This window comes from Eptatretus burgeri, chromosome 9, assembly GCF_056783735.1.
Source record: "Eptatretus burgeri isolate ZD-2024b chromosome 9, Ebu_testis_v1, whole genome shotgun sequence".
Lineage (NCBI taxonomy): Eukaryota > Metazoa > Chordata > Myxini > Myxiniformes > Myxinidae > Eptatretus > Eptatretus burgeri.
In genome coordinates, this window is record NC_140969.1 from 39064800 (window position 1) to 39084957 (window position 20158).

At 41.1% G+C, this 20158-nt stretch overlaps 1 protein-coding gene across 11 annotated transcripts in view; it reads left to right on the forward strand.

Moving 5' to 3' along the window:
• The window catches only part of LOC147019946 (uncharacterized), a 66856-nt gene that overhangs the window by 27925 nt on the left and 18773 nt on the right, over window positions 1-20158 (forward strand). For 9 of the 11 annotated variants that reach the window (XR_015061586.1, XR_015061588.1, XR_015061587.1 and 6 more), the window contains 7 exons: window positions 612-674; window positions 2934-3044; window positions 4128-4169; window positions 5787-6283; window positions 12957-15488; window positions 17827-17986; window positions 18313-18521. Coding sequence is in view for 7 of the 11 variants with exons in the window: in XM_085894836.1 (XP_085750962.1) it covers window positions 612-674; window positions 2934-3044; window positions 4128-4169; window positions 5787-6283; window positions 12957-15488; window positions 17827-17986; window positions 18313-18521 (3614 nt within the window). In the remaining 4 variants the exon portion in view is untranslated. The remainder of the gene's footprint in view (window positions 1-611; window positions 675-2933; window positions 3045-4127; window positions 4170-5786; window positions 6284-12956; window positions 15489-17826; window positions 17987-18312; window positions 18522-20158) is intronic. The other 2 variants (XR_015061589.1, XM_085894833.1) reach the window with 1 other exon arrangement.

Sequence of the window (20158 nt, forward strand, 5' to 3'; positions counted from 1 at the left end):
GGAGGAAATTCTTGCAGGAAGAGGTCTGGCAGATCCAAAGCCACAACACAATCAGAAGACAACTTTATTCTGAAAGAAAGAAGACAAGGGTGAAAGCAAAGCAACCTACAAATGCAACACATTTGTGGGAACTTCTGCAGCAGTGTTGGGAAGAACTTTCCAAACAATATTTGATTTCCATTGTTGAAAGAATGCCACGAGTATGTTCGGCTTTTATATCTGCAATAAGGTGGCTACTTTGATGAGTCAAAAATTTAGATTAAATTTTGTTCAACAAAACGATTCCATGATTTCTTTTTTATCTACAATTGTTTATTTGTTCTGTGCTTTAATTTCAGATTACATTGAAACATTAAACTCCTTAAATTTCAGTAAAAACTGGAAAAATGGGGATGTTCTAAAACTCCTGACTGGTAGTGTATGTGTCTTATGTGAAACAGATTGAGACCTTGTATATTCCAGCTGTATTGGTACCACAGTTTTGGGATTCATACATGGTAATAAAGATCACAGCAAGGTTTAAAATTCAGAAGCTTAAAGTTTCAGACAAAATATTTGTTTTTGTCTTTGTCATTCCTCCTATCATCATTATTTCTCCTCTTGGCCTGCAGCACAACTTTCGAAAGCAAACAATTGTTGCAACTGTTTGAATTCAAGCCCTGTCATCAATAAAGGTTGGTAAATTGCTTCTCTAACATCATGTTCTCACAAAGGATAGTGAATGAAGGAAGCAAATGTATCGAATTGAATTTGTCAAGCTTGCCTTCTGATATGTCTAATCCTTTCGGGCTGCATTTTGAGTGGAGTTTAACGAGGGCAAAGTTGAGCAAGTGTGTTGCTAGAATCGAATGGATGCAATTTCAAACTAGAACGTTCAAAGAACACCTTACCCCCACGCAGTATTGAGAAACAGGATGTGTGTGGGGTCTGCAAGCAGCAAATTTGATTGGTTGTGATGACTTAAAATGCCGTAATATCTTGTCCAAGTACTGCTGACATAAGGGTTTTAAAAGTCTCAAAAAGGCAATGTGTTCTTCAATGTTAAAGTGTATAATTAAATTGAAATAAAATAAATATTTTAAAAGTTGTAGAAAAAACTTTTTCTGGAAGTTTTCCACCATTGATGCAGCATCTTTTACACCACCTTATTTAACACATTACATTTGTTCCTCAAGCCTGTTGTTTGTGTCCATCATGACATCTCTAAAAACAGTAAGTTTCCCATTCAGAATGATTTTCAATTTTGTTTGACTGCCAGACAGGCAGACAGACTAAAAAAAATTGTATCCCACTCCCCTCTGCACATGCATGACCAGGACAAATTCAGAGCCAAAGTACTGCTAAACTTCAGGTTCGTTTTTATATTCATCTTCCATTTAGTAGTGTTCAAATATAACATTCAATTGAAATTAAGTTGTCCTTCAATCATAAACTGGCATTTGTAGGAAGACAGAGAGACCGACAAAGTAAACCAATTGCTTAAACCCGCTTTTTGCTTTGCGTGTGTGGGGAAATTAAATACTTAGACATTATGATAAAGCAATTTGGGGGTATCATGAGTATCTGACATAATGCATTAATCTTCTGGTAAAGAAGGAAAAAGCACTTCCATGATATCATCTACCCTTCCAAAAGTGTTGTAGGATTGTGGGAATTTAAACTACCTTGTCATTTGAAAATCCCTGCATTAAAATCAGCATGGCTTTCTCTTTGGGTCAACTGCACTTTTCTTGACATGCACTGAATGAAAACAATAAAAATTCCCTATTTGTCTTCAATTATAAACCACTTTTCCAACTGTGATCTCCTTGTGTGGTGTTCAGAAATGAAGCACAGTGCATGTCATTTTTGTAAGTCTAATGTGCTTCTTGAAATAAATTAGGACATCTTCATATTCCAACTCACTTCGGAATATGTATACGCTCATACCAAATTAGTTTTTTTTTGCATTTGTCCAAATTTGTCTCAAATATTGGATATTGAGACTGTGCAGGGTATTATTATTATCAAATATGGTCATTAATAGGCTCCGTCAGTATCGATCTTATTTTCTGATATCGATGTATCGGTTGGCTCATATCAGTATCTCCCGGTTTATCGTTATATATACATTTTAAAAAATCATATATATATATATATATATATATATATATATATATATATATATATATATATATATATATATATATATATATATATATATATATATATATATATATATGTGTCGCAGGTTCCAAAAATACGTTTTCGTCCAATGGTCCATTATGTATTCATATTTGACGTCCACAATATTGATATATGGTAACTTTTCAAAGTATTCTCACACAGGCCTTTTTCCTTTGATTGGTTATTTTACTTCCAACTTCAACTTGTATTAAAAATGATTTTGTTTTAAAGCGAGATCAGTATTGGTAATCGGCACTGGCCAGTTCCGCTCTTGCTGATCACTATGTCGGTAATCGGCACAGGCCGGTATGAGTATCGCGGATTGCCGTACTGGTAATTGCCACAGGCCGGTATAACGGCTCAACAGCCACAGGGGCAAAGAAAAACGCGATTGCTCATATGGTGCTCAAGTGGTGAGGGTTAAAAGTTAAAACCTACTGTACCTACATCCTGGTACGTCTTAATATCACACGTTCCACTGATACAGATGCAGCCGAGTGCATCAAAGCTTTTAAACTCTTGTACGGTATTTAAAGATTGTAAACACCTTTCTTCAATTTGTTGAAGATATACTGATTTATTTTTTTTCATACTGATTTTTTTCAGTATACATGTATATTTAAAATTCCAACACCGGTATGTCGATATGAAAAATTATACCGATATAACTTATATTGATATATCGTCAGACCCTAGTCATGAAGCACTTTCATTTGAGAACCATAATTTATCAATCCTTTATTTACCTACAATCCTCTTAATGTCAGAAAGAATCCAGACCCTCTTGCAAGACCTTTGGTCAGCTGTGGGAGGACCTGACAAGGACATCATTGGCAGTTGCAGTGCTGATGAAGGCAGTTCAGAAGCACATAGAAAAGGTGAGTTACTTTTATTTGTTTAAATTATTCATGACTTGAAAGGAGTCATCTACATATTAAATATCCAATATTATGAGCACCACATCACCTGTTTGTAAAATATATATACATCTTTTTTTTGCTTGTCTGTTTGTTTGTCTGTCGTGTTATAACTTGAGAACGGATTAACGGATTTCAATAAATCTAACTATGATGGATTCAGGGAACTCCTGGGAAGGTTTGCAATGAAATTTTTTAATTTATTTTATTTTTTATGGGTACATGCGTACACGTGGCGAAACTGTAAACGCCAACTTGCGACGGTTGTTATTCCTGCACTCAGAATCCTTTTTCTTCTTGCCCTATTGATTAGCCATCACAGCAAAGATTGGTATTTCCGTCAGCGAAGCAACGGGTCTTGTATTTTAGGACTAGTTAATGTCGAGTGTAACATATATCCTTGTGCCCATCTTTACCTCTTATCCTAATAACTCTTTTTGTCATTAAGGTCAAAAAATTATGTCACTCCCCCCCCCCTCCCCCGTATATTTTGTATTTCATTACTGATGCAAAATTTTATTCCGAATATCCCAGCTGGCTCGTGAGATACAGCTCCGACATTGGTAGGAAGAATCCCAGAATAGGGGGAGGCTTGAAAATCACTGTTGTATGAATTCAATTGAACATCCAGTTGAATGTATTTTTCACAGAACAGTACACAGCATATAATGAGTTATCATGAGTAAAGTTTACCCAAATCCGATCTCCCTGTTGTTGTTTTTGTCAATGTGACGTGATACCGACACAAAACTGTTACATACACAGACAGGAGCAAACCTTTTGGCATGATAGACGACACGTTTTAACAAGCAGAGGAATTGTGTTGCGAAGGAACACACGAGCACATAGAAATTTGAGATATGTGTGCAAAAATGAACAATTAATAAAGTTGTCTCCCTTCTTGATTCTGTTTTTTTTAATTTTCTTTCTTGTTTTTTTTTAAATGTTATTTAATTTTGTTTGTTTTTTACAAATGAGTTTTTGCTTTGCTGCAACTGAATTTCCTTCTCTCATTCTTGGTCACGATGTATTCTACCTTTCCAGTGCAAGTTCACAAACACAGACGGAGTAAGCGACAAAGGAACGGTCAGTTTCTACACGGTCATTGTGTTTGTGTCTCAATTATTACTCGATGTGCTTCTTCATGATGCAGAATTTCGATTCATCTCAGCAACTTTGTCTTTTCGAGGATCCCTAGTCTGAAATCATAAATCCTTCAACCGTGCTGTGCACGTGACTTGGACCACTGAGCCATCTTGTTGATTTAACAACCAGATATTGAAAACCTCATTAAGTTAGTGGATTTGTTTTTGTGTTAAAGTTGGTTTCGATGGAATTGCAAATTCAAGGATTTCTGTTTCTTGCTCACACTGTTACAACAATGGCCTTTTACAATGGTTTCATATTAATTGTCAATTCCTCTTCTTCTTTTGTAGATAGCACAACACTGCGGGTAGCAAAATTTGCTAAGGGTACGGCTGTGCCTCTGATGCAAAGCCTCTTGTAGATTTCGAGCCAAAATTAGGTATATGTTCAGGATGCCGGTGATAGCTCCCCAACTCTCGTGAAGGACACCATGGGGATCTTTAACGTCCGTAAAAATAATGCCCGGCAAACGGTATGCCCAGTTTAACGTCCATCCAAGGAACGGCACACACATTGATGAATTACCCTGTCTGTGAAACACCAGGATGACAGTTTATAGCTGTGTCGGGATTCAAACTCAGGATAGATGGCTCAGAGGCGACTTTACATACCTCTAGGCCATCCTGACAGTCCGATTTTCAATTGGAAAAAGTTTAGTTATTTTATTGCTTGCATTTGTGTAGGTATCGATTCATTTTTCTACTTTTTTTTTTTTTTCCTTCCCATCAAAACCCCAGAATCATGTTTTGCAATTTTGCAAAGAAATTGAACAAAAAGGTTAAAATCCCACAAAAACCAGTGCCCAGTTGTGTTCCGACGCATACGAGTATGATATAGATGTGGCTTTTAGCGATGAATGTTTGACAATGACAGTCTGCCGGTCCATCGTACAAGCTCATGTTATATAGGCATAGAAGGTTTGAAAGATGTACACACTGATATTTATTTAGTTAATACTGTGATGTTAAATTAATCAATACTGACGTGCGATGCAAGAGCACCATCATGTGATGCCACACCTTGGTGTTTTTGGGGGGCATTTTTCACGGTTTTTTTCACCCTTCAGTCATATGTCAGGCTCAAGGAGGAGCATGTACATCAATTACATGCAGGACAAGGGCATAATATGTTGGATCAGTTTTGCATGGATTAAAAGGATTTTTAATCAGCAATAGACAAATCAGCACATCATGTGGGATTTTAAATATCCAGTTGGACTGATCAATGTTCCAATGAGCTTTTGGAACTGGGAAGCTACTCGCATGAGCTATGTGCTTTTGTGGGAATGCTAAACAGAGCTCGACCCTGTTTCACTGCATGTCAGGTGGACACATTTTTTTACAACGAACATTGACCTACAAAACTTTTTTTGGGTTTTTGTTTTTGGCTGTATGCTGTTAAAAAAAAAAACAAAAGTGACAATTTTTTTTTCCTTTTATTGCCATTCATAACATCTGAATTTTTCGATTCTTGAAACTTTTATTCTTAATTTTCTGTTGCAAAGGTTGCTAGATATGCTAAGTTCTAATTCTACCTCCTAACTTGTGTTGCTTGCAGCATCAGAAGACAGTGATGTTAGCGAACTTTCCTCTGCAACAGAAAATCACCTGCTTTCTCCTGAAACGTCATGTGTGAGGTCATCGACGAGTGGTCAAACAGTCCCAGCAGTCACGACTGATGCAACCCTGACACATTTCAATCACAGTAACTCAATAAAGTCAAGCCACAGTCACATTTCATTACCCATTAATGAGCTAGCTAATTCAGCCGAAAGGAGCCAGAGTGCTGCAGGGTCTACACATCAAAGAGATACAGCTGTGGCCAATCGAGTCATGGCGTCAGGAGGTGGGCGTGGGGGAAGGGAAGAGGGCATGCAGAACAATATGGATTCAGATTTGCAGCATTTACTGAAAACAAAGGCTGCACTTCAACACAATGAACAGGAATGTGACGAAGATGAGCTCCTTTGCAGTGAGCTGCAGACTTTTCTCTTTCAGATATGTGAGCTTCCTCGGGCATTGTCTCCTTTGCCAAAATCGCCTGCTATATTTGAGGTAACAAACGACCTTGAACCGCATCATTTCTCATCGTTGTTGCATCCCTTACATCTAAATGCATTCACTATTTCATTAGCATAAACATACTGTACTTTAAAAAGTACAAATGCTTGATTTTTCACTGGATTCAGTAGATTGGACAGTGTTAGGACCAGGGACCAAAGTCTGAAAGTAAAGACGATGACAGTTATGACAGTATTAAGGTCGGGATCTTTGTCAATGAGTAGTTAATGCATGGAATGGTTCCCTGAGAAGGGTTGTGACTATAGAGGGGGGAATATATGTTTAAATTGGAATTAGATAGGTATCTAGAGGCATTGGAGATAGAGGAGTATGGGGATATTGGCAGGACTTGTAGGTAGCTTGTGGAAGTGGATGGGTGATTTTCTTCTGGGGTTGTTGCAACGGAAGCATGATGGGCCAAATTTCCTCCTACTCAGAGATACAATTAAGGCTTAAGCACTGCTTACATTTTGTGGTAAGGATTTAGTGACTTTTTGTGTACAGTCAAGGAACCGATCAGGTTGCAACAGAACAAAATAAACAGTAGAGAGAGGGGGAAACACCAACAGCTGGTTTTGCCTGTATTAAGGTCAATGTTTAGTGTGAGATGGTCCTTTGCACTACTGCTTGGGAGGGGCAGTGTTGTCCAATTTAGTGGTTAGACAGAATAAAGATATCCTGTCCGATGTGCCCCCTCGTCTGAAACCATTTTGGGTCTGGGCCAGGTAAAGGTGTCGTGGTGGCGTCACCTTGCCTCGGTGACCAGGGCGTGGCACAGTGCTTAATAACAATTGACTACGTCCTCGTCAGGGCCTCACCAAGTGGGTAAAATTGCGGCCGTGACACCTGGCCATTGGCTCATAGATGATGGACAGCGTTGGCCCCACATGAGAGGCATGGAATGTGATCAGGGTGAGGAGAAAGACTAACACAAGGCAACTCTTTGTCTCACTTTCTCTCGCTGCTATCCTCCTGATGCACAGTCTCTGTTCGCTCTAATTCTTGTGCCTGAGCACTGAGCCCCACTGATGGTGCAAGAAGAGGATGCCAAACTGTGAACCAAACAGTGACCTGTGCAAAGTCAACAACACGATATCCTGCAAAATGTGGCTCGGTTTCATGTGAATGATTAGTGTGCGTGTGTGTGCGCGCACGCGTGCGCACATGGTGTTTTACTCTCTCTGTTTAATAAGTGTCACGTTTATTTAGTTTTTTAAAATTTATTCAGTACTGTGTTTTGTGTGTCTCGTCTTGAGGTTCAGTACGGTTGTGTTCTGCCCCACGAGTATAAATCCCTTATTTTATAAGACCACGTGTCTGCCTCACTTTGGTCCTTTGGGCTTTCCTTGGAGAGGGATTTAAATTAAGGGGATAATTGCTGGCGCCTTTAGAGGTTCCCAACGGTGGACTGGACTGATGGAATGCTTTGTTTCCGGGACTTGCTAATTTGTGTATTAATCGGCTGTCCACATGATCTGCGGTTCGTGGCACGTACGGATCTGTCTATTTGGTGTTAACATAAGCTCCGGTGGGCAGTACATGTGAGAGTATTCATTTAATGAATATGTCTCAAATAAAGATGGAGAGCAAAAAACATAAATAAACTGAATATGAACCAAAAGGTTCTTCTCTTCAAAACAAAAGGTTTCAAATAGCACTGGGTAGCAACATCTATCATGAGCAGTTCCACTGACCATCCAAACAGGAGTACCTTGAAAGAAGTGAAATAAAAGAAGTAAGACATCGGTATCATTGCGAAATACCATGATTCGATTCTACTCCATGTTTATAGCTTTGAGCCCATGGAGAATGATGTGTGTCTGCTTCTTTATTATTGCAGGCCAGACTGGTCAAGGTACCCCTGGTTGTGGATGAAGCTTCTTAATCCACAACCAGGGCAGAAGCGAAATCCTCGTGCTACTATTACCAATTCACAGCCATTGGGCACTTCTTGGCATCGCCGAATCAAATTGTTGGAAAGAAATGCAGCAAAATCTGTTTTGTTCTCACACAGAGATATGAATTGTGCCCATACCTGGGGATAACCTTACGGATGGGTATCTTTGCCTTCTTACCTCGTCTTACTCTTGTTTGGGTTTTGATGGAGTGTGAGCCAATAGATCTGTCAAAGATAACATCTGTTCTAGTAGCACCACTAGTGAAATGGGCAAATATGGAGTGAGCAAAGGTGTCTGCATAATTGCCAAATGACTTACAGCCAGCAGGTTTCCCCAAACTTTGAATTAGGGCATGCCCATCCACGAGTACACAGGCACCAATCATGGAGTTGAATAGGTCATGGGAGATTGGTGTCTCCTCTATCTGTATATCTGCACTGAGAATGCCAAGCAGGTCACATTTCACAATGGATTGCATCGTCCCATCAGTTTTTGCCAGAGAAAGGAGTAAGGCTACCATCTCATGCTTGAGGATATTAGACATGTCAACCACTCGTCCACTGTGCTGATCATTGACCAGCCTCTTTAAGAGGTGTCTGTCAGTTTTAATGACTTTCTTCTCATTGGCGCTGGTGTTTATGACACCTTTGTAAAGACTTGCAAATATTTTTGACTTCTGTTTTGTTTTTGGTTCAAAGAACGACACCATTTTCTCAATTACGTGAGCTTTCACGGGTTCGGCAACCTGGTCAATTCCACGTGACTTTGCTAACAGTAGATGTGCCAATCCTCTCCAGCATATATGCTACGGCCATGTTCTTCAGGTCACTTGGGTACAGCAGCAATGACTTTGTTGGGTCCAGTGGACGAACTGTGCCACACCTGTGGCCGATGATATTCTTCATGTCATTATAGAAGCTTTGTCCTTGATAAATACTTTGGACGGATAGCTTGCTCACTACTGACACTTATCATGATGCTGGTGCCACACGTATGACATATCATACACATGTCCCTGGGATAGTCCTTGCACTATATCAGAACACATTTCATCCAAGCAAAAGTCACCTTGTTGTCAGTGTTGGTTCCTTGGAGTTTTTCGATGCCTTGCTGAAACTTAACCCAACACTCCAAGTGATATTTACCTTTTGCTGCATAGATGACTCCATCATCTCCTGCTAATCTGACCCACATTGTGACATCGTTTACTGCAAGGTTGAGTACTTTCTGGGACATGCTGAATGTAGACACATTTCACGTACCATCTTTTTGTTCAAGGTTCTGGAAGAACAAATATAGTTGCCAGTTCATCACTGACATGGAAGATGATCTTGATTGTTTCACTGCTGCTTGGTCCTGTTCAATGGCTGAATCTCAAGCTTGTGATGAATCCGTATTAGATTTCTGACGCAATCGTTCAAGTCTAGTTTCCTTGCTAAAATCACCATAACATGATGTATGCCAGACAAACGCACCCTCGGATCAGTCATAGTCAATCAGTTCTGCTAGCTTCTGCAAAAGGTCTGTTGACTCATTATCTCCTAATCACATTCGTTCATCTATAACTTGTCAAACTTATTCCTTTCCCTGTTCTGTACCCTTCCATAGTATAGTTTCTCATTTGCAGGACCTTTTCTCACAAAACAAACATACATTTTCAGATGAGAAAGATGCTTTCCGTTTACATTTCAATACAGCAGCAGGTTCTATTGTTGCCCGTCAGTCAGGTACACATGCATGTAGACTTCCTGTGAATGGTCGAGTCAAGTATGGGAGCATGTAGCAGAGCAGGGCGTCGCTGCGTCCACTTTCCACCGGAACTCCAGGGGCCTCCTTCTGGCCATCTCCCAGGCAGATGCCTGGCCCTTGCCCATCTCCTTGAGATGCTGATCAACCTGCTGCAACTACGAGGCACGAGGTCGTTCCATTGGCCTCCTCCACTCACGAGGCTCCCTCGCTGAGAGAATCTGGTGAGCAGGATCAGCGTCAGAAAAACGAGCCACATGTCCATACAGCCACAGCTGACACTCACGGGCTATGCAGGTAACAAATCTCATTTGAGTCTATTGCAGTCACCGCTCGTTGGACACAAAGTCTGACCAGCGATAGCCAAGGATTCTCCAAAGAGACCTGGTACCAAAATAATTGAGTCTCCGTCTCAGATCCCTGGTCAGAGTCCAAGTCTCACATCCATAGAGCAAAACTGGAAGCACCAAGGACCTGAAGACTCAGACCTTCATTCTCTTGCACAGGTCCCGACAGCGCCACACCCCAAGATCCAGTGAATCCATGACTCCTCATGCCCGACCCAGACGTTTGTTGACCTCTGGCTCACAGCCAGCGGAGACATGGATAGCCAGCAGAGACACAACCAAGGTAAGTGAATCTCTCTGTGACCTTAACAACCTCGCCAAAAACAGGTACAGACAGGATAGCAGCATCCAAGATGTCATTGAAAGCCTGGATCTTAGTTTTGACCCAGGAAACCCATAATCCCAGTGGCTCCGACTCATCATTCAGCACCTCGAGGGCCCCCAAAAGGATATCTAAATTCTCCGCAAAGATGACTGCATCATCTGCGAAATCAAGGTCAGAGATCTTGACATTCCCAAACGATGCACCGCAGCTTGATCTCTCCGACATCCTCCCCAGAATCCAATCCATACAAGTGCTGAAAAGTGTGGGTGCCAGTACACACCCCTGATGAACTTCAGTAACAACTGGAAGGAAATAAGTGGTACCATCACATCTCGTAGCACTCTCAGTACCAGAATATAGTTCAGACATCAGATTGATCAGTTTTGGTGGCACCCCACGAAGACCACGAATCCTCCAGAGAGCATCCTGATTCAATGAATAAAACGCTTTACAGAGATCAAGATAGGCTGCAAGCAGCCCGTGCCGAAACTCTCATTTGTGTTCGGTGAGGATCCGAAGAGCAAGGATATGGTCAATCGTTGACCTCTTTGGTGTAAAGCCTGACTGCTCTGGATGCTGGTGCTCAAGCAGATGGTGGCGAACCCTATCAAGAATTATCCGAGCAAAGACCTTGCCCGACACTGAGAGCAGCGTCACCCCTCAGTATTTGTTGCAGTCTTGGCGATCACCCTTCCCTTTCCAGAAAGGGACAACAAGGCCCCTCTTCCAGTCAGTTGGGATGATGCTTGTGTTCCATGCAGAGCATAGAACTGCATGCAATGATACGAGTACAGCATTTCCACCAGCTTTGAAAAGTTCAGCAGGGATGCCACAGATCCCTGGAGCTTCAACCCATTTCAATCTGTTCATCGCAGCCTGTGTTTCGACAAACGAAGGTGGACGACAGTTGATTGGAGGGTCAGCAGTCGGGATTGTAACACCCCTGACGTCCAACTCGACATCTGGTAGGTCAGCCTTGTACAACCGCTCAAAGTAACTGGCCCAGCGGGCCTTCACTTCGGACTCCTCTGTCAAGAGCCCACCACCCTCTGCTCTAACTGCAATGCACCGAGGGATGGGCTTGGAAGAACGCAATGCGCAAATTCCCCTGTAAGCAGGATGAGAATCACTTGACCCCAGGTGATGCTGTACCCCCTCAGATTCCTCTTACATAGTCTCTTCCTTGTCCATCCTTAGTACAAGTACAGTTTTCGCCTCAGCTCCCTGAACAGTTCAACTCTGCCATTCAGCCTGGCCCTGCGACTCTGGTCAATGGTATCCAGTGTCCCTTGAGAGACAAAATTCTTCTTCACCCCATGGTGAGTTCAAGCTATCTACTGGCAACATCAAGGACGGTGGTCTTGAAGGCACTCCACAACTCTTCAGGGTCCCCTAAAGCACCCAGCCCAGACCCCCCAAATCTCCACTCAGTTTGTTCGCAAACTCCTCAACTATCCTCTCATCCTTGAGCTTGCCAACATGACCTCTTATTACCTGTTCTGTAAAAGAGATAATAAATCGTCATGAAATTTGAATGCACCTGTATGTTATTGCAGAAAATAGTGAAATGCATTTATTTTATATATACCATCTTGGTGGACACGAGATGAACACAGATAACACGAGATAACTGGCTAAATGCGGCATTACCTGCTCCGCCATATTTCTCAAGTAATTTTTCATAAAATATTGTGATGTGTATCATGTAGTAGTACAACTTTTGACTGCACACCTTCCAGTGTGTACCCATTTTCATCACAGACCACGAAAACCTACATAACAACACCAGGATAAAGAGAAACAACATTGTTTAAGGGGAAAATTAACACCCGTTCCTTTAAAATGGGATGCCAGTAATCAGGCGGTGCTTTCACGAAAAGAGGATAATTTTCCAAACACCCCTGATGTTCTTGCTTCATTCAATCAAAATGGATAGTCAGGATGACAGGGTTTCTGCAAAAAAGTGCAATACAAATGATAGAATGTTGATCTTTTTAATCCTAAATAAATAGCACTAGCTTAACAGACTTCTTGTTTCACATTTAAAGTCGGAAACTTTCTTTTCGATCCACTATTTACAGACATCATACATGTTCCATTAACTGGCTTAGGCACCGTGTTCATAACTTTCATGGCTGAGACAAATTGCTTAAAATATGGCCGCATGGTTAACTGTCTTAACACTGCTTTCTCTGTTTCTAAAGCACATTTCCTGAAAGGCAATTTACATGATATTGATGTCATGTCTTTATTGACACCAAAATGAATGATGGTTGATAGATAATTTAAATATATAGATTTGTCGAAGATAATCTCTTCCTTATCCCCCTTTTCCCTTGCTTGTTTGACAGAAATCTCTCTTTGGAGACATCTCATCCGACAGTGAGCCTGAAAAGTGTGACGATGATGCTGCAAAGACACCAAACACAAAGCAGCTGTTATATCCAAAAGTGGTGAAGAATGACGACTTGAGGGATGACCTAAGGAAGGAGATCGTTTTTGAGCACATTGACAAATTGTGCCCTGAGGATCATACGGTCCCATCTCTTGAAGTGTCAAGCAGCCAGGACTCTAAAATGCTTGCAGTATCACAAAGTTACAGTACATGGGTGCAGACACAGCCACCACAAGAAGGCGTTGAGGTATCTCAACCATCAACAAAGAACTCCAATAATTATTTGTCGATCACTGAAAGAACGAATAAGGACTCTCAGTCCGCAGATAATAACCAAGCTCTGCAATCAAAACAGCCTCACAAAGAAAAGGCAATAGAAAAAGATTTCCAGAGAGATTTAATAGAACAACCCATCCAGAGTAGTGTCGAACAAACAATGAATGCTGATGCGACAAAATCGCCATCCAAGGAAATTCACTCATCGTCATTGCAAGGCAGTTGCACAAACCAATGTAAAAATGAGGTTCAGGACCCTATTACTATGGATCCATCAGCACATGAGATGAATATACCGTTGAGTGAAAGTGAACCGTCTCAAGTGTCTTGTGGAAACAGTCCATTGTGCGATACACCAACACTGGTTGTGAGCGCCACTTTTTGTGACAGAAATCAGGACAGTAACGAAGCCCCTAAATTGGAGTGTTTATTGACCCCTGAGTATAAACAAAAGGACGAAGTGCTGCAGATGTCTGATTGCCCATCTTTAAGCGATAAAAACCTCGATATTTCAGTCGGGGAGGAAGGAATCAAAGAACTTGAACCTCAAAGTATTTTGACGTCAGAAAAGGAGGAAATCGAGGAGAAATCTGTCGCACAGGTTTTTCTGGACGTAAAGCCCGTTGCAGAATTTAAAAATGCTGAGTCAGGTGCAGGCATGGAAAGATGTGCACCCAAAACACAGCAAAGGGAGAACAACAATCCTGCTGTTAATACTGCCATTTCTAGCAGCACAGGGGGAGATAAACTGCATGGAAATATGGAAGAGGCAAAAACAGTGAAAAAAGACAGAGTTGAAAGAGTGTCTGCATTCGAGAAAGAATTGCAAGGAGAGGATAAAAGTGAAGGGTCTTTTAGGACCTTGAAGAAACAACCACTGAAGATTAATGAAAAATTGGGCTGTGCAGAAGAAATATCTCCACCATTTAATAAACTGACACCAGACAACAACTACAGGGATCCAAAGGTCAAGGCAAGGCGGAAAGGGAGAACACCCAAAGAACCTTTTCAAATAAAAGTGTTCAACATAACAAAAGAAGGCACAGCAATAAAGGAGAAGATTTGTGACGACAAAGACCGAGCAGAAGTTGAAGATGTCATTGTAGAACAAGGACAGTTGAAAGAGATGGCACCAAATGAGATGGTCTTCAAAAAGGCCAAAAACAGCGATGCAAAAGAATCTCTAAAGCCAAAAAAGTTGGTCAAGAGTGGGCAGAAAAGACGAAAAGTGACAAGTAATTCGATATCAAAACAACCTCGAGAGGATTATTCAATTTCGGATCCAACCTTGTCATCTGTAATGGATACTGTTGGGTCACCTCCCCCAGCCCTTCTAGCTCCTTTAGTGCTAACCCCCCCAAAGACCACTGTCTCTCAACCAAAACCTGTTTCACCCACGTTCATTGCTCCCCTTTCCCCGATTGCATCTCCTAAGTCTTGCTTAATAAAACAAGTATCACCCTCTTCACCACCAATAACTGCCTTGGCCCTTGCCATTTCCTCCTGTCCTGTCACCTTGCCCACCTCTCCCACTGTTTCCATCTCTATGGACGACTCATCTTGTATTTCTCTACCCTGTAGGGTGTTGACCTCGGTTCCTTATATTCCCGAAACGCGAACATCCTCTTCTGTTTTGTTACCGCATGAGACTGCCACCATCCCATCCACAGAATCCTCCAGATCGATGACAGTGTGCCCCAAAGTGATGTCATCTAAGCTTGTCCCAACGTCTCCTGCTCTGCCATCCTCACCTCCAAACAACCTCACAATAGTTACCTCTTGCAAAAGTCCAGTTTCTCCCCTCTCAAATGCTTCATTTAAAACCTCTCCTCCGACCTCTGCCTCAACTCCTCCTACCCCTGTTGCTGCTTACAAAAAGTCTACATCACCGATTCCATTTTCCACAGTTCCTGAGACTAAAGATCCCTCATTTGATCCTCCAGATGAGCTGGATGACCAGAAAAAAATTAACAACCCTCCACCAACAAAGTGTGCTCGGTTTGATGCTTCACTACTTGCTAAGGAAGAGCAGCAAATTGAAGTGATCCCTTCCACGCAACTGGCATTGTGTGCCTTCGAGAAACTGTCCCAAAGTGATTTTGACCCAGAGATAGTTCATACAAGCACGGCTGGATCGGAAGAGGACAGAACGCTCCCAAAATTGAGCGTCACAGAGATGTCTGTCATCAAAGATCTTCTTGCTGCTGGCGAGGTGAAGATGTTCTTAGATTCTGTCTTTATTAAGGCCCAGTCACACCTTGACGTTTTAGCCAGGAATGGCAACGTATAAAAATGCACATAAAACATTGGCGTACGCTGAAGTTTTGAGGTTTTTTTTAAAGTTTTGGTCGTATTCATAACGTGTTGGTCGTATGCATAACGTATTAGTAACCGGCACAGAACGTTTCGTTGTGTCAAAGAAAACTTATACCAACGAATGCTTAGCCTGTTGTCGGCGTTCACAACCTATGTCCAACGATAGTTTAACTCAGTCATAGCGCGCTGCACTTATCGCCGACGAACTCGTGGCGTTCTCTGTTAAAAACCTGCCGCATGCAGATTTAAATCATAACCGCCTGAAAATTGGAAGTGTCAACCACGCAGTCACACCTTGACGATTTAGCCAGCGTATGCTGACCGATGAAAAATGTGTCTAAAACGCTGGGACACGTCGAATACGGTATGGGTAAGTTGTGTATACGTTAGGAGCACGATGATAAACAATGAAGTACGCTGGTATATTACGTGGTACGTCTAGCACGTCGTGAAATTTCAAGCATGCTGAAAATTTTACGACGTACTCGACGTATGGCTCACAAGTTCCGCATACGCTGGCATAAGTTCTCAGCACGCTCCGCAATCGTTTACACATGTCGGCCACACGTTACTTGAAAGTTACTCATAAGTCGAAACACGTCGAGGTAATGTTTACCATACCCGAAACTTAATTTTTAGCCAACGAGTAACGTGCTTTTAACCTATTAGTAGCGTGCTTTGAACCTATGTGTAACGTATCTCAAACGCACATTGGCGTCTGCAGACAAATTTGATTGACGTCTTTCAGACGACCACAGAACTAACTGAAAGTGTTTCTAACTTGCAACTACCGTATAATGGCGTATTGGCAGCGTTTAGGGGAATTGGTATATACAAATGGGCTTCACAAGAGGAACCCGTCAGTGTTCCAGACTCCATGTTGAGTAGATGTCAATGTCAGAAGCAGTGGCAGTAGCAGTAGCAGTAGTAGTAGTAGTAGTTCGAGAGAATTTAGTGATGTCGATGTTAGTAGTAGTAGTAGTAGTTCGAGAGAATTTAGTGATGTCGATGTTGGTAGTAGTAGTAGTTCGAGAGAATTTAGTGATGTCGATGTTATTAGTAGTAGTCATAGTAGTTCACGAGAATTTAGTGATGTCGATGTTAGTAGTAGTAGTAGTAGTTCGAGAGAATTTAGTGATGTTGATGTTGGTAGTAGTAGTAGTTCGAGAGAATTTAGTGATGTCGATGTTATTAGTAGTAGTAATAGTAGTTCGAGAGAATTTACTGATGTCGATGTTGGTAGTAGTAGTAGTATTACTTTCAAGTAGCGTGTTGAAAAGTGTGAACAACGTTCGTGTAGCGTGCTTACAAAACGTTACTCATAGGTTAGAAATAAGTTTTGGGTACGCTAAACATTACCTCCACGTGTTTCGACTAATGAGTAACTTACAAGTAACGTGTTTCAACGTGTGTCAACGATTGCATAACGTGCCTACAACTTATGGCCAGCGTAGCGGAACGTGTGAGTCATACGCCGGCATACGTCGTAAAATTTCAAGCATGAAAAAATTCGAGGAAAACCCAAAAGTTCAACGTTTAAAGTCAGCGTACTACGACGTATGGCAGTGTTTTTCAGCGTGCTCTCAATGTTATCAAAACTTACCCATAACGTATTCGACGTGTACCAGCGTTTTACACAAATTTTCCAAAAATCGGCATACGCTGGCTAAAACGTCAAGGTGTGACTGGGCCTTTAGTAGCATAGTTATGTATAATGTTATCTTTTCAAGAAACACTGTGACCTGGTTCATGTAAAATCCAGTTACTGAAGGATTTTAAGGGTTTTCCTTGTTTTAAATAAATGATAAACTTTATATTGATTATTGTTCAGGTGACAATGATTGTTCTTACTTTGAAGGAGCAGTAAATTGCCAAAAATGGACAAACAGACTTCGAGGCTTCATGCCAAACCTTCATTGAAAATCATGAAATACTAATGTGGGAAATACTTGGAGGGAAAAGGTGCAGGTACGGGAAATAAATTGAGAAGAAGGGAATACGGAAAGGTAGGAAAGTAAAAGAAGTGTCAGGGGTTTGGGAAGAAGGAAGGAAAAAAAGTAAGAAATTCGGATGAAAGAAATTTGAGGAGAGGGAAGGTAAAAGTATGGGACATATGAAAGGACCAGAGGGAATGTCGTTAGAAGCTATCCCATTTTTGAATGCCTCTTGTGTATTCATCAATATATAAGGTAGAGATAGAGCATGATTGTAGTTGCTGGATACTGTGTTACTAGGCCGAAATTGAAGATTTCCTGAAGTTGGCTCGAAGGTCCTTGTCTCCATCTCAAACATCTATCCCTGCACCGATGCTTATGCGAAGCTGTGTTGCACTTTGTCGTGCACACGGTGACGCGGAGCAAGCCCGGGTGATCTGTTACAACCTTCTCTTGAAAGGTATCCTTTCACAGATGAAAGCGTCATTAATTTATTTATATCATTTTTGTTTTGTTTTGTTTCTTAATACAGTTATCAAGGCTCATGGAATAGCACAATAACAGTGGGTGAAGGAATTACTGTTTTTGTGGAGGGCTGTGAAAGGAATGGAGGGAGATTGTAATTTTATTGCAAAAAAGAGTTTCCTGACACCATAAAAATAGCTGCTTGGGTTCTTCTGGCGTGGGTGTTTTATATAAATGGACAAGTTGAAAATGTTGACGATAAACTTTTGCATGATCTGTATGAGGAAAATTATTCAATATCCTCCTCTTCCATTTCCACAGACTTGTCTCAAGGATGTATGATGTACTGGAAAAGAAAAACTACCAACCTGTCTTTTCTGCTTGATGCCACAGGGCCATGGGTACTGAATGTCGTAGCCAGGGCGCTGTCTGCAGCCTGGCCAAATCTTCTCGCTTCTCCTGGCCCAGTGGCTCGAGCTATGCAGGCCATCGTCAACCTCAAAGTCGTACCCAGATCCAAGGAACACGTGGTATGCATGCATCTAATGGGGGTGTTTGGCTTTTAAAGTATGCTTTGAAGATCTTTCCTTAAGTCATTTTGACCATATTTTAAATGGTTTGCGAGCACGATCGAGATACAGTTTTACAATGAGCAGTTATCCGAAAGTTTGTTTAACTCCGTTTTGAAAAAGAATACATTTTGCAACATTTCATTGCCATTGGTAGGTGAAGACCCATTTTAAAATGTTTGAAATGCTGTACGAGCTTGACATTTTCATTTTTTTATTTATAAGATAAGTCTCCAAATAGAGCAAAATGTGGGAATAACGGTAAAATAGGGAGAGTGTATTTCTCAGTATAAATGAGTCGAGGGAATGATAATTATTAATGTGTAAACACAAACAGAAAGTTCAAGCAGATAAAGAATCGGATGTTCATTTGGTATACAATGTTTCTCTGTTTTCTCTGCAACCGCTTATCCGATTGACACAAAATTTTCACCATAGGTGCAACTCATGTGAAATGTTTTAATGACAATTATGATGTCATAGGTCACATTGTGTGGCAGCCATGTTGGAAAAATGAAAAAACTTTGGACCTCTGTATTCCAACGATGACATCATCAGTGACGTGATTTGGCAGCCATATTAGATTTACCCTCAAACCTTTAAAAATCATCTTCTCCAGAACGGATTGACAGATCGAGGGGAAGCTTCACCCACATGTTCCCCAAGCCTTGGGGGACACCAGGGTGTTCACGAATAATTAATAGGTCACATTGTCTGGCAGACATATGGGATTGAACGAAAAAAAAAAAATTTTAATTCTTTCTCTTCAACCGCTTCATCAGTTGACGTGAAACGTCACAATTATGATGTAATCGTCATGGGGATATGTTTTATATTTCAACTTGATTGGATGCATGGTCTCGCAGCCAGAATTATTTGATGTTTTTAATCTGGGTTCAGGGATTTAAATCAAACTTGGTACAAGCAGGGCCATATTTAGGTATGTAGAGGCCCTGGAGCACATAAGGATGTCAAGGCCCCCTGTATTGTTGCATGTAAGATATGTTGTTGTTTACTGTATAAAATTTACGTTATTAAAAACTACTGTTGTTGGATTTTTAATGCTCTCATGCACACGGTGACGGCAGGCTGCTGACCCATTACGTTAACGTGCTGAAATGAAACGGAAGACAGCGATGCAGAAACAAAAGACAAATTAAGAAATAAACTACTTCTACAGAATCAAAACATTTCTAAAACCTAAAAAAATGACAAATATGTTGAATAAATATGTATACTTACATTTACTGACCATCCAGATAAAAGTGTGACAAAACTCTTGATTTCATTAAAACCAATCCCATTTTTAAAATTGCAGAGAAATTGTTGGTATTTATTTAAACAAAAAATTTATTTTCCCAAAAATGTGGAGGCTCCCATTTTGTGGAGGCCCTGGAGCACGTGCTCCACTGGCTCCGCCCTAAATACGGCCTTGGGTACAAGCATGTGTAATGATGTAAAAATGTGGGCGGACAAATATTTGTCGATGTTGCGATGTCGAAGAGTGCCATTCTGGTTTTGTACAAAGGTCTTGGCTCATGGACGAGCTCAACGACAAAGGGCAGCCGTACCAAAGACCATTTGAGGGATGCACATAC